The sequence below is a fragment of the Oryctolagus cuniculus genome, chromosome 7, assembly GCF_051225735.1.
Source record: "Oryctolagus cuniculus isolate XC-2025 breed Fujian yellow rabbit chromosome 7, ASM5122573v1, whole genome shotgun sequence".
NCBI classification, from domain to species: Eukaryota; Metazoa; Chordata; class Mammalia; order Lagomorpha; family Leporidae; genus Oryctolagus; species Oryctolagus cuniculus.
Window position 1 is genome coordinate 31,656,147 of NC_142873.1, and position 21,651 is coordinate 31,677,797.

The 21,651-nt window shown below is 52.0% G+C and overlaps 1 protein-coding gene across 2 annotated transcripts in view; it reads left to right on the forward strand.

The window, feature by feature from the left end:
- Window positions 1-1,096: 1,096 nt before the first annotated feature.
- CD247 (CD247 molecule) overlaps window positions 1,097-21,651 on the forward strand; it is an 81,088-nt gene continuing 60,533 nt past the window's right edge. The window contains exon 1 of one of the 2 annotated variants that reach the window (XM_008263943.5): window positions 1,097-1,246. In XM_008263943.5, coding sequence (XP_008262165.2) covers window positions 1,189-1,246 — 58 coding nt within the window. In that variant the 5' untranslated portion in view covers window positions 1,097-1,188. 2 annotated transcript variants of the gene reach the window in all.

The window sequence follows — 21,651 nt, forward strand, 5'->3', positions numbered from 1 at the left end:
CCATCCTCCACTGCACTCCCTGGCCACAGCAGAGAGCTGGCCTGGAAGAGGGGCAACCGGGACAGAATCCGGCGCCCCGACTGGGACTAGAACCCGGCGTGCCGGTGCTACAAGGCGGAGGATTAGCCTAGTGAGCCACGGCGCCGGCCCTATAATGTTTTAAAGATTGTTTCGTCTATCCAGCTCTCTGCCATGACCTGGGAAAGCAGTAGAAGGTGGCCCAAGTCCTTGGGCCCCTGTACTCACATGGGAGACCTGGAAAAAGCTCCTGACCTCTAACTTCGGATTGGACCAGCCATGGCCATTGCAGCCATTGGGGAGTGAACCAGCAGATGGAAGACCTCTCTTTCTCTCTCTCTCTCCCTCTCCTTCTCTCTCTGTGTAATTCTGATTTTCAAATAAATAAATAAATCTTTAGAGAAAATGTTTGCTTTGTCTAGATCTTACAATTTTCCTTTAATTTATTCCTAGGTTTTAATCATATTTATTATTACGAATCATTCAAAGACTGGCAGCTAACAAACATGTTTAAAATACTGTGTGAGGTGAAGTAGTTCCAACCGTGTTGTGTTCCAAATTCAGGTCAGGTTCAGCTCTTCAGCTTTGATCTACTCCTGCTCTTCGCTTTGTAGATAAGGAAGCCCAAGTGTAGAGCTGTTGTCGACTTACCCAAGTCACAGCAAGTATGTGACAGGCAGAGACGCCCCGGAGCCCAAGGGGTCTATCCCTGTGTTCAGCCTGACTTCGAGCCCACACCTCTTTCCTCTGGCCACCCTCCACAAAATAAGCCAGGGCCCAGGCAAACAGCGACTCTCCTCACCTGCACTGGGGATTCGAACTCACCGAGGGACCCACACGGGTGATCAAGACAGGAATTAGATCAAAACTGGCAAAGAATTGGGGGAGGGAGGGAGGAGGCACAGAAAACAATGGCCAATTGAGAGAATGGGCACAATTCAGACAAAGTGGTGCACACACCAACACCCCAAACCCTCAAACCTCCAGCGCTTCCTGCCTGTGAGCCCAGAGGAGGAGTGCGTGCTGCTGGGCCCCCGCGGGCAGGTGCAGGTCCTCCCCTTCCTGACGAGGCAGCCGCAGCACAAAGAGCAGTCTGTTTCTCGTGGTCGCCGTCCCAGCCGCGGCTGCCTCGGTCCCTGGCCCTGGCACCACCTGGGGGGCAAGGACACGATGAAGTGGAAGGTTCTGGTCATCGCGGCCGTGCTGAAGGCCCAGTTCCCCGTTACAGGTAAGTCCCGGGCGAGGATTGGGGGCCGGGGGCAGGCGATGGCAGGGAATGCTCAGAAACTCTATGTGTGTGTTCGTGTGTGTGTGTTTGTGTGTGTGTGTGTAGGAGTCGGGAGGAAATGCTGTCTCTCCAAATCCTGGCGGGCCCTGGGCAGGCATCTGTTGCATTGCAGCCAAGCTGGGCATCAGTTCTGAGCCTGCTGCTGAAAACACAGCTGCCCACGGCGTGGAGTGCTCCCTGGACAGAGGAGAGACACAAAGCCTGTGTAGCCAGGCTGGCGGGTGTGTGTGGAGGGAGGTCAGAGGAGACTGGAGAGGAAGAAGGCGGAAGAGCAACGGAGGCAGGCCCAGCGGGGAGCATTTAACAGGAGCCGGGCGGGCGGGAGGCGGCGGGAGCTGGGCTGTGTCCCACCCTGCGACCGTCTCCTGGCCTCCAGGTGTCCCAGCCTCCCCTCTGGGCTGGTGCTGCCACTCTGCCCTCTCCTTCCTCCTCTGCCCACTGGAACATCGCCCTGGTCACTCAGACAGCGCCATGGCCAGTAGCCCTGGCTGCCCTGAAACACCCGATGGCCTCGGGGATGTCATATTTGTCAGCTCAGGCGGGAAGTGGCGTGCGTCGTCAGAAGCACAGATAGGCAGCCAGCCCAGGGTGCTGCGCCAACCCCGGCCCGAGCGATCCGTTCCCGGGTCGGCCTGTCTCGGCTGCCCCGGTGACCCAGGGCTGTCCGTGAACGCACGCATCCCAGGCCAGCAAAGCTATCAAGGGCAGGAGGAAGGGTCCATACTTGGGCCCTCCCCTCCCCCCACCCCCACCACCTGCCCTTGTAGAGCTTTGCTGGGTGTAGGCTTTGGCTTGGTAACGAGGCTGGGTAGGCAGGAGAGGCCTGTGGCGCTTCTGTCCCTACTCTCACCCTGCCCACTTGGCCTTTGAGAAACCAAGTATGGTGGGGTTTTCTGTAAGATCACAGCCATGTTCTTGGCAAGGCTGGGTGGGGGTGAGTCACCCGCCCGGCCTTGTCGGGGTGGGGAGGGCGCCAGGGCAAGCCCAGAGCAGCCGTCACATGTGCAGGGGCCCTGAGACTCCAGACCAACTGGGAACCCTGGGATTTCAGGCGGACCCAGCTGAGGCCAAGAGCTGCAGACTCGGGGCCTCGGGCCTGGGAGGCCGCCCGGGGTTGGGTCGGGGGAGACCTTTGGGCTCTGCAGGGATCTTCCTCTCAGCCTCCTCCCCCATCCGTCTGTCAGCAGTGGGCTCTGGAGCTTCCGGGGCAGGGGCAGGGTGAGGTTGGGCGAGAACCTCCGAGGAGCGGGGACTGTCAGCTGGCCCACAAGGTGGGGCCGTGGTGCACTTGCCCATGCAAAGGAGGAATGGAAGATGGATTGGCGTTTTTGCTGGGTGGGCCTGTGCGTGTTGCCTGTGGAAGCTGAGCACGTGTGGGCTGACAGCGACACACAGCAGTTTTCCCGAGTGTCACAAATGAGGCGAGAGAAGGCCAGGGGGCCACACGGTAGGGGGAGGGGGCAACGTGTGCTCTAGGGGCCTCCCCTACCCCTCACTGACAGGGTTTGGCCAAGGCCTGCTCCCTCTTCTTGCTCAAGCAACCCAACCCTCAAACTCTTCGAAGACCTCTCCGTTATAACTAGGTCTTTTTTCATTTGCATTTCTTTGGTCCACAGGAGTGGTCAAGACGGTGCCTGGGGCCTGAGGCTGGAAGAAGCTAAGATGGCGCCCTCAGCCCCTCATTGGTGCCCCGCCCGGGCACTAAGGCACCCCGTGGCCGCAGTGGCCCGTGTCCTTTCTCCAGGGAGGATGGGCAGCTCCGACACAAAGCCTCAGGAACCCCGGGGCTGTGAGCGGCTCAGCTGTTAGGAAGCATCGCGCTCAGCTGGGCACGGTGGGAAGAGCCCATCATGGATGGAGCCCCAGTGCGGTCACTTCCTTGCTGTGCAGCCTTAGGCTTTACTCACCCTCTCTGTGCCTCACGTCTAAAGCAAGACTAAGATACCTCATTTGCTGAGAGGTGAAGATGGGACGAGAACGTAGCGTTCCCAACACAGAGGCGACAGCTAATAAATCCAAGTGGTGTTGATTAGCACACCCTGGGCTGTCGTCTTGTTCTCAAAACCCAAGGACAGGAGACGGAAGCCCTTGGCTGGGGTTCTTAGTGTGCTCTCCACGCTGCGGCCTGTTCTCAGCTCGGTGAAATCCAACCCGTCCCGGTCCCATCTGGCTGGGGGCTCAAAGCTTCTGGCGGTCAGAGGGCGGGCATTCCTCCACCATCTCCTGGTGCTTCTAATGCTTACCCTGTATGCTGGTATTCCTTCCCCAAAGTGCAAGCATGTCCGAGAAAGGTGTGATTCGGGCAGTGGAGGGGGAAGAAGTTAGAAGCAAAGTCCACCTGCTCGTCAGGCTGGCTGCCCAGCTTCAGAGGCCGAAAAGTGGATGCAGGTCCCCCAGTAACAGGGCGTTTCAAGAAAGCGTCTTGCGCACCAACTCTTTGCTAAAAACTCCTGGGAGGTGGACTCCATGCCCGTAACAAGTTTTCCATCAGCGGCGTCTTCACCTCGGTTTGGTTTACCCTCTGGTCTCCAGGCTCTGCTGGTCCAAGTGAGCTGCCTGTGTCTCCTGCCTTGCCATTTCTCAGACTTGCTGGCCAAGGGGTGATACCTGCTGCCCCAGGAGCAGCCCTGGGGAGCCCTGGCATGGGGAATCGCCTCGGCTGTGCTCATTTAAACAACTCTTTCATTTTTGCTTTTGTTCTTTCGAGACAGATGGAGTGTTTCTTGGACATACACGCTCCCAAAGTCACCCAGTGCCGCACCTTGTAGCTTATCTAGTAGGGTCCCGGCACTTGGAAGGGAAGCCCGTTTCTCCTGAGCTTTATCTATGAATTAGCTCGTCCAGGAGATCCACACCAGAAACAGTTCAAACAAATTTCTCAGCTCTGCTTGGGCCGAGGCTGGTTCTTGCCGACATCACAGGCCATGGTGTATTTAGTCAATATGATGAAATGTTCGATGTGCTTAAGAAATTCATTAGACCAGTCATTTGACCTGGTAGTGCAAACCAAATGGTCACTCTTGCCACTGCATGTACACGGCCATGTGTTCCAGCATTAAAAAAAAAAAAAAAAAAAAAAAAACTGAATGCAACACAACTTTTGAGTTCCCTGCGGGAGAAGCACCTGTGTTGTGTCCCTAACCCTTAGCAGAGTCAATGTGCCATCGGGGTCGGTTAGTGTTTGTTGAATGAATTAAAAGGTGGGTGAGTGAAGGCAATCAAGGTGGGTCACTGTGATTAGATTAACTTTAGCGGTTTACTTTGGGGGATGTATGGGACTGGCATTGTTTGAACTTAACCTCAAGAGAACTTAGTATTAAAGAATACCTTTAAAAAGCAGGACAAGAACTAGCCATTATAGAGCAGAGAGGCTGGGGTAGTGTGCTTGCATAGAATCGCTCAAACGGAGTTGCAAGGCTGGACCGAGATAAAATCCTGCCGTTATTTTCTGGTTGGGCCATATGACATTCACTCTATTTGCTTATTTTGGGCCTACAAAAAAAATAAGATAATTTCAAGTGGTTCAACTAACAAATGTCTCAAAAATAAAGATACTCATTTGTCTTATTTGGCTTTAACACTAGGTCAGAGTTTTAAGTAAGGCTGTCAGCACTGGAAATCATTGACTAACAAATCAATAAACTAATGCAAGTCACCAAGGCAGAAAAAAGAAGACTTTGTGGATTCCGACATAAATTCTAATACCTAATAATTCAATCACCTGAAAATACGAAAAGAAAAGAAAAAGCAGCCTATTTAACCGTGATAGTACTGTTTGATGTAGGTTACTGAAGATGTATCTCAAGTAGATGTCATTTTTTCCCTCTTAATTTGAGGCATTTTAACAAAAATAAAATCATTGAAGGAAGTTAAATTTTTTTAAAAAAATGTATAACAAGCTAGCTCAATAACTCCATTTTTATTTCTTTAGATTCTATTTAAACTTTTTTATAAGTACATGCATTTATTTTTTATTTTTTTAAGATTTATTTATTTATTTGAAAGGCAGAGTTACAGAGAGGCAGAAACAGAGAGAGAGAGAGGTCTTCCATCCACTGATTCATTCTCCAGAAGCCCACAATAGCTGGAGCTGAGCCAATCTGAAACCAGGAGCCAGGAGCTTCACCCAGGTCTCCCACATGGGTGCAGGGGCCCAAGCACATAGACCATCTTCTACTGCTTTCCCAGGCCATAGCAGAGAGCTGGATCGGAAGTGGAGCAGCCGGGACTTGAACTGGTGCCCATATGGAATGCGGCTCTGCAGGAGGCAGCTTTCCCCGCTATGCCACAGTGCCTGCTCTAGTACACGCATTTCTTTAAAGATTTATTTATTTTATTTGAAAGGCAGAGTTAGAGAGAAAGAAATCTTCCATGCTGGCTCACCCCCTAAATGGCTGAAACAGCTGGAGCTAGGCCAGACTGAAGCCAGGAGCCAGGAGCATCTTCCAGGTCTCTCACATGGGTGGCAAGTACTTGGGCCATCTTCCACTGCTCTTCCAGGTGCATTAGCAGAGAGCTGGATTGGAAATGGAGCAACCAGGACTCGAACCAGTGCCCACATGGAATGCTGATCGCAGGTGGCAGCTTAACCCACTATGCCACAGCGTGGGTCCCAAGTACATGCATTCCTTTATATAGTTGTTAGCATACAAAACAATTTCATATGCTTTTTTCTGAATATTTTATTGGAAGCACTGTTTCTCACGCTTGGCCTCCGTGAAGTTTTTCGTTGCTATGCAAACTTCCCGTGTTTTCATCACGATGTTCTTATCGTTGGTCATTTAAACTACTGCTAGTGTTTGTTATTATAACTAACCCTGCTGGCCAATCTTTCCATATGTAGCTTTCGTTCCTTCCTTGGACAAATCTAGGATGGAGGATTGAAAGGACAGTTAAAGTAAAAGAGCATTTCGCAGGATGCTCTACACTTCTGTTGAAAACCAAGTGTTTTTCTAACTCTTTTGTGGCTGTCTGTTTGTGTTTGTGTCGCCTCTGAAGCAGGCAGGGAGCAGGGAGGTGACCACGGCAGAGAGCTGTGGCTCTCTGAGTCTGGGTTCCTCCGCAGCGTTTCCCTGTGAGCGGGGGGCTGCCCTCTGGCCGAGCCCCATTCTTCCTCCTCCTCTGATAGTGGTAGGGACGTGTACCTCCTGCAAGGTTCTACAGGTGTGCTCTAGACGGGCCTCTGCGGTCTAGGTGCTTGGAAAGCCCTAGCTGTGAGCAGGTGTGCCTCAGTTTCCCAACACACCTGGGCCATCTGCCATTGCTTTCCCAGGCCTTAGCAGGGAGCTGGATCGGAAATGGAGCAGCCAGGTCACGAACCAGCACCCATATGGGATGCCGGCCCTGCAGACGGTGGCTTTACCTGCTACGCCACAGCACCGGCTCTTGTCTCTTTTGGCTACAGGACGAATTCTGTGTGGAGTTGAAATTGCATGGTTTTTGGGAATAATCCCCACTGCCCTGCTCTGGAATCAGCTGTCAGAATTTCGAACCTAAACTTTGTTCTTCCCTCCCACTCCAAATACTTTCTTAGCTGGACCCGCACCTACCACACTATCGTGAACCCACTAGCGGGAGCCTGTGTTGTGAACAACCTAGAGTTTTGTGACCCCTGCGCCTGTGCAGTGGCTGCAGACGTCTTGGGGGCCACACAAAGACCTTGTGAGCAAGAAAGCAGATCACAGGCTGCAGCAAAGGGAGATTTCCTTGTTCCCTTTGCTCTCCTGGGATGATCTGTCCTACTCAGAAAGTCATCGCTGGGCTCCAGGGTGGGGAAAATACAACAAGGATCTGCAGGCTCCTTGTCCAGGCCCGGCCACTTTTTCTCAATACAGACACGTTGCGCCTGTGCAAAGTGCATTCTGAAACCTTGGCCTCTCCAATCCTTGTAGCCCTCCGATGCGCAGAAGCAGAGAAGGAGGGGGATTCTCTTTATGTGAATCAAGAGAGTGAGGCTGGGGGCCGGTGCTGTGGCTCACTTGGTTAATCCTCCACCTGCGGTGCCGGCATCCCATATAGGCACCAGGTTCTAGTCCCGGCTGCTCCTCTTTCAGTCCAGCTCTCTGCTGTGGCCTGGGAAGGCAGTGGAGGATGGCCCAAGTGCTTGGGCCCCTGCACCCGCATGGGAGACCAGGAGGAAACACCTGGCTCCTGGCTTTGGATCGGCGTAGCTCCAGCCGTAGCGGCCATTTGTGGGGTGAACCAACGGAAGGAAGACATTTCTCCCTGTCTCTCTCTCTCTCTCGCTGTCTAACTCTATCTGTCAAATAAAAAAAAAGAGAGAGAGAGAGAGAGAGAGAGAGAGAGAGGTCCAGAGGCTTGATGAGCTGCCCAAGAGGAGGCCCAGCCCCATACGCGCGTCTGGGCAAGCTCCCGGCTGCTCCCACAGAGCCTGGCTCTTGGGTTTGCAGTGTCGAGTGCTGCGAGACTGAATTTTGAAACAGAATTTTAAAGGTATTCCCTTTGGTAAGCACTAAGGATCACTTTTTCTCACTTTTGAATGCAGAAGTAATTATGCTGCTGTGGAATATCATTGTATGTTTTCTACCGAGTGTTCGGTGGTTGTCAATATAGAGCCATGTTTTTCTCTGACATGAATATCCTTCTGAAATCAAGTTTTCCCCAAATCTGGTAAATCCGTATTTCCCATTTTACTCTTACTAAACATACCTATTTTGGAGCTTTCCTTGAGAGGGATGGTCTTCAACTGGGGTTCTGTCCATTCCTCTATGCACAAGTTCTCACCCCTCCACCCTGGCTTATTTTTTTTTTTAAGATTTATTTATTTTATTTGAAAGGCAGAGACAGAGAGAGAAAGAGGTCTTCCATCTGTTGGTTCACACCCCAAATGGCTGCAATGGCCAGAGCTGAGCTGATCTGAAGCCAGGAGCCAGGAGCTTCTTCTGGGTTTCCCACATGGGTGCAGGGGCCCAAGGACTTGAGCCATCTTCTACTGCTTTCCCAGGCCATAGCAGAGAACTGGATCAGAAGTGGAGCAGCCAGGATTCGAACCGGCGCCTATATGGGATGCTGGCGCTGTAGGCGGCGGCTTTACCTGCTACACCACAGCACCGGCCCCTTCACCTGACTTATGCAAAAACAGAAATCATATGTAAGCAGCTTTGTCCTTTAACAGTTGCCTGTATTCCATCTGTTTGGTAGGAATGTCTCTTTACTCAAGGTAGCGGGTTTCATGGGGATGAGATTTTCTAAGAGAAGTACATAACCGTTATAAGTGGACTCTGAGGCAAGATATGTTTTGTTTTGTTTTGTTTTCTTACTAAATCTTTGAGTGATGGGAGAATTGCCTTTGAATGACAAATGTCGATAATCAAGCTGTAGTTATTTATGTCACATATTATCCTGGAGTCCTCTTGCATCCGCCAAGGCAGGGCTCGGGGAAGACAAACCCCTGTGCTGTTTGTTGACTGGGGCAGAGCATACAACAAGGAGAAAATGGCTGCTCAGAGCACCATGCTGAAGCATGGACGAGCTGAATATTCAAACCCCTGCAGCTCAGAGTGGGCCCCGCAAAGCCGGCTGGGAGGATGGCTGGGAGAGGGGACTGCACTCAGGACTTCAGCAGGACACCTCTGGGGGTGAGGGGCTGGAGGTGCTGTCGGCTCTGCCAGCCTGGGTGGTGGGGCGGACATCCTGAGTGTGTGAACCAACATAGCAGTTGGGGCGAAGCAGCTCCCCACACCCCTGTTTTGACATAGACGCTAGAAGGTCAACCGTGTGTTCTGCATTTCACCTGTCCCGCCATGCTCCGCTGTACTGCCTCTGAGACACAATATGGATGACAACACTAAGCTGGACCTGCCCGTTCACCATCTAGGCTGGGAGTGTTGGTGGGGAATTAGAGAGAAGAGTTGTTACGGGGGGAGAGTGGGAGAGACAGGCTGGGGGGGGCGGTGCCGAGTGAAGATTGCCACAGGTGGCTGACTGACAGAGTAGCCTGTTGCAGGCAGAAGGCCACTGAGCCACCTGGATCCATCATGGAAGCAGCTTGAGCGTGTAGGTCGGTGTAGCACGGGCAACTGTGCCTGCCAGTGTGTGTGCGCCTGCTTGCTCTGGCGCAGTGCGGGGTCTGTGCTCCAGTGTGTGCACGCTGGGGTGTGTGCCGCTGCGCATTTGTGTGTGTGTTCTGGCTGGCCCCCATGCAGGTGCAAGCATACACTGATCTCCATGCCGATGGGTTCATGCTGATGGATACAGGTAGGTTTTCGTACGCACCCATGAGAGGTCTTGTGAGTACGGTTCATGTCTTAAGGGGAGTTTGGTGGCAGCTGGAGAGCTCTGTAGAAGGAAAGGCAAACACTGCTTAAGCTTGCAGTTGGCAGTCTGGCCAGGAGAGCAGTGGGGCTGGACAAGAATACTTGTGTTCAAGCCAGAATCTCCAGTGGGAGGTGGGAGGGGCTTCTTTACAGGTGCATGGGCTTCTCGGGTCAGTGGTCCCTGCTGTCCTTCCTTCTCTGAACCTTCCTTTCCTCAGTTCCCCTACTTCGAGTGCCCCCTCTGCCCACCTCCACCTGTGGAAACCCCGCCCACCCCTCAAACCTGCAGCCAGATCTGTGGGGATCTCCCAGACCCATTGTTGACACTGATACCAGCCTCAAAGTGACACAAGAAGGTGGAAAAATTGTTCTCAGAACTCAGGGTTAAAAACTCAACCCCAATGGTTCCCTGGGGTGAGCTGTTGTCGTGGCGGAGGCCCAGGGCCCCCAGTTTCAGCAACATTTACCCGTCAGCAGAAAATGTTACCAACTCCCCAGGTTCTCACCAGTTCTACCCACACTGGCCATCTTGTGGATGTTGGCCAAAATAGTCAAAATACGTGTGGTTGCTTTTCTTGCTTTCCCATCCTCAGGGTGGATTGGCAAACAATCTAACGAGGTGGCTTCTGATGACCTACTTTGGCCCTTGGAGTTAGTTGACACAAGCACATTGTCATTGTCAATATCGGATGACTTAACCCGACTGGCTGCCGCTCAACTCCTCCACGCGCAAATATTTACCAAACCTCATGCCCCAGGTCGAGTGAATGGTGCTGTGGATGGTTGGCCCAGCTGGTCCACTCACCAGACCCGAGTCTCAGAGCGGGACGCTCAGTGATTGAGAGTCCACAATGAAAAGAAAGCGTCTCCCTGGCCCCAGAAAGAATAGTCTGGGTTTTTAAGAGAAAGGCTGACTTTGCCTTCAGGCTCATTTCTTTCTGCTCTGGTCTGATTTTCCCTGTGTTGTGAGTCCGTGCTAATTTCCATGCTGAGTTGAGTAGCAAAAGGGAGCGCAGATTGAGGGGTTACCACCCAGGACTGTTTTGAATTAGGCTAGAGAGCTTCAGAAATTCCTCCTTTGATTTCCCGAGAGTAGAGAGAAATCTTTGTCTTTTCTCCCACTTAACCATCAACGCTTCAAAGCCCAGACCTGTATAAGATACACAAATGCTTTCTGGACAAAATGAATCTTGCCCATTTTCTTTGGATTTTGATGGGAACAATAAAGATTGAGCTACAAAAGCTTGGCAAAGAGGATTATTCTTTCTCTTTCTATTAAGCATGGAGGCTTCAAAAGAACAGCTCAGAAAGTCAAATAATTGTATCCACCACTGCTCACCCATCCATCTCCCTGCTGACCTGGCTTGTGAAATCCCCTTGAAAACCTTGGCCAGCTCTCACCTGCCCATTGCAAATGCTGTATTGTTAAATGTCCCCATCCATAATTCTACCAGAGAGGCTGCCTTCAAGCAAACCCCTTCTATTTCCACTGAGCGTCTCATTAGGGAATGGCTCATTGGAGTGGGGTGGGGGGTGCCTTTGATTTTCAAAGCTCTGTAATCTCACTTTGGAGTGGGAGCTACTTGGGAACCAGAAATGGATTGTGGATAGAGTCAGAGGCAGAAAGTCTTTCAATCCGGAGGGGCCAGCCAGGAGGATATGAGGGGAAGATTTGGGAAGCCATTTTTGATCTTTCTAGCACTTTCTTGATTTCCTTGGTTTGGATAACATATCGCGAGTTTCTAGCTACAGACTCTAAATATGAAGTCTCAGCCTGGAAGCTGGTCTAATTCTTGGTTGGGTTTGAGACCTTAGCTTCTTCAGAAAATTCCCTTGAGGCATTGAGGCACTCTGAGGAGCACGGAGTGGCTGCTGTGTGTCAAGGGACAGAGGGAGGATTTGGCTGCTTGGGGTGGGGGTGCAGGGATGTCATTTGGGGTTGATTATTTTCCAGTGGCATTGAAGCCTGGAGTAATTTCAAAGAAAAGCAAGATGAAACAAAAATCCAACTCCCAATCTGAAATTCTGCATGGGATGGTATTGAGTTGCTGGGTCCTCCGGGGGGTAAGGAGAGAAGCCCTGTTGGGTTGGTTGTAGACGCTCTAACTGGAAAAACCCCTGCAGTCAGTGGTCTTTCTCCACTATGCTTGATCCTGTGTCTTCACCTCTCTCCTATCACCTCCATTCCTTCTCTTCGAAGGTTAAGAAAGAAATTCTTTCAGAGGGAATGTGCAGTAAGTCCTCCTTAAAGGAATTATAATCAGCTTATGTGAATTAGAAATAATGCCGTTCCAAAAACAATAGTGTGCTTTCTCGTGCAATATTCAAAATAATGGGACTCTAATTTTCCCTTTGTTGTTCCCATGGGACATTTCTCTGACTTTTGCAAAGTCTTCAGGAATGCACCGCTCATGTAAAGTATGGCTACTGTTGGAGTGAGAAGTGGGTTGTGGTGATGCCAAGACTAGGCTGGGTGGGGGTTGGGCTGTGGCACCGGAGTTTTGCCCTCAATGGGAACAGTGGCTGGCAGTACCTACCGGGAAGGTTTTCTATGATCAGAGTGAGCCTGGGTCCGTGTGTCAAAGTCATCGACTGTCTGAGCAGGAAAGAGTCACAAATACCCTGAAGTTCCACTCCTGGATTTTACCAGCACTGAAGAGATGGCCTAAGAGATTAGGGAACTAGCCAAACCAGAACCAGAATCTGCTGTGTCGTAAGCAAGTGGCACAGGCCGCAGCAGGCTCGGGACTTCGGATCCCTTCTCTCGTCCTCCGTCCTCTGGACCGATAGGCTGCCCTGCTGTAAGTCAAGTGGAGTTTCCGGAGTTGGCTTCCTGGGCCTTGGGTGTGTGTGACGGAGCAGTGGCAACCTCAGAGTGCCAACCACAAAAGAGCTGCAGCTGGCTGGGTCGTGTTAGCTCAGCTCACCCTCCGGCGGGGCCCTGGCAGCACAGACCTGTTACCTCCACCAGCAGGGCAAAGCCTTCTGTTGTTTGGAGAGGCATCAAAAGAGGCCTAGGTCACTCGCCCCCCAGAGAGCTGCTGTGAGGGCACTCACGTGGTCTGCATCCACTCCGGCTGCTGCCAGCCGGCGAGGGGCAGCTCTTGTGCCTCGCCTCACATACAATGCTCTCAAGCAGCCCTGCAGAGCAGAAAAAGTTGTCTTTGCACCCAGCATCCTTGGAGGAGCAAAGCAGGCAGGTGGGCACACAGAAAGCAAGCTATGATCACATGCACACACGTGCACACACGTGCACACACATGCACACACACACACACATACACACACCACAGAGCCAGAGTGCCTTTTACCCATATAGACATTCAATGTTAGAGTAATGGAATGAATAAAAGACTCAAGTGCCTTCTATGAATATATCTACACTTAGAAAATGTCTCATCACATGCCAATTAGACATCAACCGAGCACTTTAAAAAGAAAAAAGACAATACCAGCCACCTACTAGGTGACTTCACTCCCTAGATGAAGCCCTTGGATTATAACGACATTGAAATATAAATATTGGAGGCTGGCGCCGCGGCTCACTAGGCTAATCCTCCACCTGCGGCGCCAGCACACCGGGTTCTAGTCCCGGTTGCCCCTCTTCCAGACCAGCTCTCTGCTGTGGCCCGGGAGTGCAGTGGAGGATGGCCCAAGTACTTGGGCCCTGCACCCCATGGGAGACCAGGATAAGTACCTGACTCCTGCCTTCAGATCAGCGCGGTGCGCCGGCCACAGCGTGCCGGCCGCGGTGGCCATTGGAGGGTGAACCAACAGCAAAAGGAAAACCTTTCTCTCTCTCTCTCTCTCTCTCTCTCTCGCTCTCGCTCTTTCTCTCTCTTACTGTCCACTCTGTCTGTAAAAAAGAAAAGAAAAGAAAAGAAAAGAAAAGAAAAGAAATATAAATATTGGAGAGTGCTAGCTAACAGAAAGTTAAAGTGAATTCTTCCATAATTATTTTCAAGAGTGAGTTTTCATTGATTGTCTTCATGGAGTAGACCACCATACTCAGTTTTTGGTACAGAGAAATGTACCCAGATTTTCCTGCAAGCTGCTCACTGATGGATGAGATACCCCAGGGTGGACAAGCTTGCTGGCTAGGTCTGGGAAGGTTTCTTTTTGAGGGTTTTCTCTGAAGTCCGTTCTACCTGGCCTTCCTGGGATGACAAGGAGGGACAGATAAATGTTATCTTTGTGCCATCAATCAGTGGCATCTCTTCCTGCTGAGACTGTCCAGGGTCATGGTGACCATAAAGACAGTGGACCCCCTGCCCCTAGTCCCTGGCAGCTAAATGCACCCTAGCAGAGATAAGGGGTCCTGTTAGGCCAAGCTGGGTGGATAGAGGAGACTAAAATTAACTAGAAAAAAATAGGTCATTTTCCTAAAATGAAAAGGGTATTTTTCATAATACAACTCATTGTCAGAAATATTATCAAAGACAGGGCTGGCATTGTGGTTCGGCGGGTTAAGCCACTGCCTGCAACACCAGCGTATTAGAATGCCAGTTTGAGTCCTGGCTGCTCTGCTTCCAATGCATCTCCTCCCTAACGTGCCTGGAAAGGCAGCAGAGGATGGCCCAAGTGCTTGGGCTCCTGCCACTCATGTGGGAGAGTCAGATGGAATTCCAGGCTCCTGGCTTTGGCCTGGTCCAGGCCTAGATGTTGTGTCCATTTGGCAAGGCATGAGTTAACCCTGGTTATTGTCTGAGAAAGCACACTGCTTCATGTCAGGTGCTGCCCTGAGATGCATCACAGCTATGGCTTCCAAGGACCCTACACACTGAGAGGGGAGGAAGAAGTGCCTGACGGCCTTGGCGCGGGATGCGAGCAGTGTGGCGGTGACCATTCGCGGACAGGGGCTTGTTTAACGCGCGGTCGACTTGCGTTTGATCAGCTAATCCTGTGGCACTGCTATTGATGTCCCCATTTTACAGACAGGGAACCGAGAGGCCCGAAGGTACATGGCTAGCATGAACCAGAGCTGGCCTTTATCCTGAGCAGCCTGGCCGCACCACCAACCATAGTGGCCGTTGGTGGGGGTGGAGCCTACCACTCCAAGAGTTCTCAGTGGGAGCCCATCATGGGGCTGCCTGGCCTATGGCCTTCTGGGAGGAGGGAGTTAGTAAAGAACAAATACGCAGGAAAGAATTGGAAGCTGTACCCCAGGAAACTAGCAAACACTAGCTGCAGCTCCTGGTGGGCCCTCCTCCTTTCCTTGGACCCCACTTCTCACCCTCAGAGGGGGGTTGAGATGAAGGCATTGGGACCACCTCCCACTCGGGGCCCTTGGCACCTCACAATGTAATCCACCCCTCCTCCAGGCCGGGTCTGGACCTCCCTCGTGGGATCTGCCCAGAGACACCCCTTGAAGCCCACAGCCCGGGGAGCTGAGCCCTCAAGAACGCGGTCACTGAACTCTGTGACCCTGCTCCCCAAGCTGTGCCCTGCAAAATGTTGACACCAGGCCGCAAAAACAACCAGGGGTCTGCTTGCTGGACCGGAGGAGTTTTCCAAACCTTCTATGGCAAATGTGTGTCCCACACTCCCAGGGGGAAGCTAGAGGAATATGGTTATGCAGCACTGTGCAAATTGCTTTCAACACTCCGGACATCTGTTTCCCCGGCAGCTCTCACTATATGGCCACAGAATACAGTTGGAGAGAAGCTCCACGCAGGACCCTACTAAGCAGCCTGAGGGCTGAGGGCACTGCAAGAGGGCTGGGTGAGGGAGAGATGTGTACAGGAAGGCAGGAAGCAAATCGGGAGCAGTTACTGCAAAGAGGAGAGAAGGATCGCCCCAGGAAGGGCCAGCTCTGTGAACCGGGACCTGGCAGCACCAGGAGGGAAAAGGCCCCCCGCCGGGGGTGGGGGGAGGCTTCCGAAGCTCCGCCCCCTCTGAAGGCCGTAACTGGACTGAGGCGCTGCTCCAAGGCCCCCATTTCCATCCTCTCTGCCGGCATGCGCACCGCACCGCGTGATGGCGGCCCGAACCCTGGGAGGGGCGGCTGGCTGGAGAAGCCCCCGCTCTGTCCACGGCTTCCTCCCTCCTGCCCCGCTTCCCCATACACCTATGGGGTCACTCGCCTAGGGTTGCTGTGGCAAAACACCACGACCTGGGTGGCTTTGGATCCGGAAAAGCGCTGTTTGCCGGTTCTGCAGCCTGCACGTCCAAGACCAAGAGGTCGGCAGGGTTGCTCCTGGTGGGGGCTGCGAGGGGCTGTGTCTCCCGCCCCTCCCTCGCCCCCACCCCGGGGGGCTTGGCTGCCACCTTTGGTCTTCCTTGTAGCTGCCACACCCCAATTTCCACCTTCACCTGCACGTGGTTCTCTGTCTGTGTGTCTGTCTCTCTACCCTGCTTTCTCCTTTTCCAAAGGACCAAATTTTGGGTTAGGGCTCATCCTTAGGACCTGATTTCAACTTGATCATCCGGGAACACCCCGTTTCCAAACAAAGTCACCTTTATGGGTTCTGGAGAGCTAGGACTTTGGCAGCTTCTGGGGGAATCCAGTTCCTGAGATCATCTTGCAATGGACCCGCTGATCTTTGCTTCAAGGTTGATTTCCAGAAGAACACACACACTTTGGCAGCCTGTGAGAGTGGGCCCCTCAGAGGCACACAGGGATGGTGCAGCTTGCCCATACTGCAGCACTGGGCCCTCGCACGAATTCCAGTTGGAGTCAACATTTGAATGTCTTACTTAAATCCAAGGCTGTGCTTCTGCACCTCTCCTAAGATACCTGGCGAGTTTGTTTCTAGGATGGCTCATTGCCACTGATGGTGAGGCGTGACCAGTCTCAGGGCTCTTGCTGTGGGACAGCGTCGAGGCGAGAACACGACCAGCTCAGGGCACAGACCCTAGGCAGCCTGGCTGGCTGTGAGGCTCCTACCAAAGTGACTGGCGTGGATGCCAGTTTCGGGTTGCTGAGCCAGCCCTGTCCCCTGCTCAGCCCCGGAAGATGGAATAATTGTGTGTCAGAGCGAGGGTGCCTCCCGTCTCGGGAGCTCCGGGGTTGCCCTTTAGAAAAACATCGCCAGCACATTCTGCAGTCGCAGAATGAATCCGAGCAGGTGTTCAATGACTGGGGCTTGCTCTGGGTTTTAGACAGCTCTGCCCGCTTGAACTCTCCCTTTTCTTGCTCCAACCGCGACATCCCGGCAGAGGGACCCAGATGGGAGGAGAGTGCAGGTGGCAGCGGCGGCTGCCCCTCCTGCCATCTGCATGGCTCCTTGGCAAGATCATAGTTGTGTTCCCAGGTCACAGTTGCCAGGGGCTCTGCCGGTAGAGTGGGTGGTTCCAGTTCTGTTCTGAGTCAAGAAATCCTTTCGGTGTGTTCTCTTGGGGAAGAGACACTAAGCATCGGCCATTTCTCTCTGCAGCATTCTCTGGTCAGTAGCTAACTGAGAAACTGGATAACGGTTCATCCCTGGCCCTTGCAAGGAAAGACAACATGAATGTGTTTTTAGTTGAGTAAATTTTAACTCTAGAGAGACCTGCTTGTCTGCAAAGCAGGTACCTCCAGGGGTAGTTCAGGAAGTTAAGGGAATTGAAAGATGATTTGGGTGCAAAACGTTTTGAAATCCAGGCATACACAAGGTCTTCAGAAAGTTCCTAGGTGCAGCCTTGAGCTTCGCAGTTCACATGCTGGTATCCCATACCAGAATGCCCGGGTTTGAGTCCTGGCTTTGCTACTGATACCAGCTTCCTGCTAACGCAAGCCCTGGAAGGCAGTGGTGACGCCTCAAGTCACCAGGCTTCTGTCATCCACATGGGAGACCTGCATCTAGTCCCCAATCCCCAGGTCCCAGTTTTGGCTAGCCCAGTCCTGACTAATACGGGATTTGGGGGATGAACTAGCAGATCATAGCACGTGCCCCCCCCCAAATAAATACTTTTTAAAAAGAGATTTATTTAATTTGCTTAAAAGAGTTACAGAGAGACAGGGAAGGAGAGAGGGAGAGAGAGAGAGAGAGAGAGAATTTTCCATCTGCTAGTTCATTCTCCAAATGGCTGCCAACAGCCCGGCTGGGCCAAGCTGAAGCCACGAGCCTGGATCTCTGGATCTCTCATGTGAGCTCAGGGGCCCAAGCACTTGGGGCATCCTCTGCTGCCTTTCTCAGCTGCATTAGCAGGGAGCTGGATTGGAAGTGGAGCAGCCAGCCCAGGCTCAAGCTGACACCCATATAGTTTGCCAGCGTTTCAGGCGGCGGCTTTACCCATTATGCCACAACACCGGTTCCCTCAAATGCTTTTTATAAAGTTCAGAGAAAATGCATATTATCAGGCCGGCGCCATGGCTCAATAGGCTAATCTTCCGCCTGTGGCGCCAGCACACCAGGTTCTAGTTCCAGTCGGGGTGCCAGATTCTGTCCCGGTTGCCCCTCTTCCAGGCCAGCTCTCTGCTGTGGCCTGGGAGTGCAGTGGAGGATGGCCCAAGTGCTTGGGCCCTGCACCCCATGGGAGACCAGGAGAAGCACCTGGCTCCTGCCAAGGGATCAGTGCGGTATGCCGGCTGCAGCACGCAGGCCGCGGCGGCCATTGGAGGGTGAACCAACGGCAAAAGGAAGACCTTTCTCTCTGTCTCTCTCTCTCTCATACTGTCCACTCTGCCTGTCAAAAAAAATGCGTATTATCGGGAAAAAAAAAACTATGTGTGGATTTCAAATATTATTTACAGCAAATGCATTTATCTTTTCTTTCCATTTTCCACAAACTTTTAAAAAGCACCCTTGTAAGCTGGGACTAGGAATAAACTTGATTTTCTGTGCCACTGAAGGAAGATGAGAGAGAGAGAGAGAGAGAGAGAGAGAGAGAGAGAGAGAGAATATCAGGGTTAGGCGGCGTCTCCGGGGAGGGCTGGGAGAGGAGACTTGGTGGCCAGAGGCAATCCTGTTTTTAGGTGCTGGCTATGGGGGCCCTCCTGCTGCAGGAGCCCAGGGGAGCTTCCAGTCCGTAGCTGGGGGCCCCGTCTGCTCTGCTGACCAGGCAGGAAGGCACCACCTTCTGAAGTGAAAGGGCCTGCGCTGGTTCCAGAGTCCCTCCCCTGCTGCCAAGTCTCATTTCTCCTCTGCTTCCCTCCCCAACGACACTGCCCCCTGCCTGGCCTTCCTGGTGTTCTCACACACGATTGCATCCACAAGGCACCCACTCAATCCTGTGACGACTCTTCGTGGTCAGCCTTCGCGCTCCATCTTAATTAACGGCTGAGAAAACCGAAGCTCTCTGTGACCACGAGGTTTGTCTCGGGACTTGTGGTCAGGACAGGGCGCCCCCTGGCTGGGACCCCAGTGCCTCTCTCAAGTGCTCACCGTGCTGTGTGCTGTCATGGGATGACAGCAGGATTTAATACACACCTGTTACCACCCCTGGAGCACAGTGGCCACTGCCATGGTCCCTACAGCTGGCACCTCACACCAGCACCATTTGCGTAAGCCCCACCCACTGGTGCCTGGGGTTGGAGGCCACACACAAGTAACTCCTGGATGTTCTGAACAGACTCTGGAGAAGTTGGCCCTAGGAAAGACCTGCCCTCTGGCCACGCCCCCTTCCCAAAAGCTCTTGGGAACAAAAGCTTCACAAAGCTTTAGGGAACAAGATGTTAGAAGATAAGTTTACTGGCTGTCCTTGGGACATAGCGTGTTCAGCCTGTGACACCAGCATCCCATATGCATGCTGGTTCGAATCCCAGCTGCTCTGCTTCCAATTCCTCACCTTACTCATATACCTGGCAAAGAGTGGAAGACGGCCCAAGTGCTTGGGCCCATGCACCCAGTGGGAGACCCAGATGGAGTTCATGGCTCCTGGCTTTGGTGTGACCCAGCCCTGGCCACTGCAGTCATTTGGGGAGTGAACTAGAGGATGCGAGATCTCTCTTTCTCTGTCTCTCTCTCTCCCCTTGTCACTCTGCCTTTCAAATAAATACAGAAATATTTGGTTTTTTTTATAAGTTAGTTTATTTGGGTACAAAGAATTTTGATATTCACACATGATTCTTTCATAATCCGTATTTACCACAAACTTTTTTTTTAAGGATTTCTTTATTTATTTGAAAGTCAGAGTTACAGAGAGAGAGAAGGAGAGGCAGAGAGAGAGAGGTCTTCCATCTACTGGTTCATTCCCCAGTTGGCTGCAATGGCTAGAGCTGTGCCGATCCAAAGCCAGGAGTTTCTTCCGGGTCCTCCACACGGGTGCAGGGGCCCAAGGACTTGAGCCATCTTCTACTGCTTTCCCAGGCCACAGCAGAGAGCTGGATTGGAAGTGGAGCAGCTGGGACTTGAACCGGTGCCCATATGGGATGCCAGCACTGCAGGCGGCAGTTTTACCCGCTACGCCACAGCGTCAGCCCCACCACGAATTTTTCACGGCACCTTATACAGTCATCATTCACCCTCAGTGGGGGATTGGTCCCAGGATTCTTCCCTCCTCTGCAGATACCGCATTCTGTGGATGTTCTTGTCACTTACACAAAATGACACAGTATTTGCATATAAATCTATGTACATTTTTCTCTACACCTTAAATCATCTTCAGATTACCCGAAATACTTAATATAATGTAAGTGCTTAGTAAATACTGCCTAGTTTAGGGACTAAGACAAGAAAAAAGTCTTCACATGTTCAGGACAGATGCAATTCTGGGGGGCGGGACATTTTCAATCTGCAGACTCTGGACACAGACGGGTGACTGCACTCAGCAGGGCACCGTTCCACTGATGAGCTTGGGTTCCAGAGCTGTACTTACTATCTCCAGTGCTTCCCAGCTGTATGTTACTGGGACACGGAAAGACTCTCTAGTCCCGGGGCTCCTCATCAGTACAACGTGGGAAGCAATAGCTAGCTCCCAGGGATTTGGTGAGGAGCAAAGTTGACAATGCATGAGCAGCACCGGGCTTGGAGCCCAGCACGCAGCACACCCCAGGCTGTGCTATCCTTGCAGGCTGACTCATGCCTTCATCCAACTCATGTAGTACTAGGTAATGTCTGTGTAGTTACACTTGGTTTTCCCCCAGCCTCTGGAGGCAGGGACCTGACATGTATTTTGTGGTGTCCCCAATAAGCCTAAAGTGTTTACCATTGGACCTCCTCAGCTGGGTGCCCAGTGGTTAAGCAGTGGTCAGTATGTTCTTTCTCCAAAGGACCAGATAGCAAATATCTGAGGCTTTAACAAGCCATAAGGCTCTGCCACAACTACAAAACAAGAGGAACCACAGATAACATATGAATGAATGCGTGCGGAGATGTTCCTATTAAACTGTATTTTCTAAAGCACATTTGACCTACAGGCTGTCCTTGGCCAACCCCTGATTAAGGGCAATGGATCGGAAGCCAGAGGCGTGGGTCCAAATCTCCCTCCACCCCATCTCACACCTGGCTCTCTATTCCTACATCTGAGAGCAGTCCTCCTCAGTAAACAGCTGCCCACCTCTGCCCGGCTCCCTCCCTCGGCATCAAGGAGACACCTGCAGAGCCCTCGTTAGGCAGATACACAGCTGCAGCAGGAGGTTGACCTCAACAAGAAGACTACACAGGGGCTGCCAACCACGACCATGGCGACCATGGCGTGCATTTGTCCGGGAAGCACCCTCCATGCCAGTAACCCCTTCACTAATATGCAGTGGAAAACCAACATGCAATTGGGTGCGACTGAATGATAAGGACATTTATAACCATCCTCCGATCTGCTGTGCTTAGGAGAGTTTAGTCATAGCAGTTTCTATTCTCAGGAACTCAAAAGCACAACACACTACACAACTCATTCATCCTCAAAATCATTTTTGCTTTGCATAGCAGCAGGTGGGGGAGCAATTATGAGAAATCATGTGTGTTTAGCATTGCTGCGAGCACTTGGAGATCACCAGATAAAAGCTAAGGAACAGCATGGACGTGGGCAGGCTACCTCTCTAATTCATGCCAGCAGCTCTGGTTGTCATCAAAGGATGGGCAAATTCTCTTTTAAGCCGTTTTATAGCCTTTGGAAATGTGTTGATTGGGACAGTAAAAATCCAGGACCCTGTTAAAGACGGATGAAAATATTAGAATTACAGAGCAGAGTGTGGGTAAAAGTGGCAAGGAT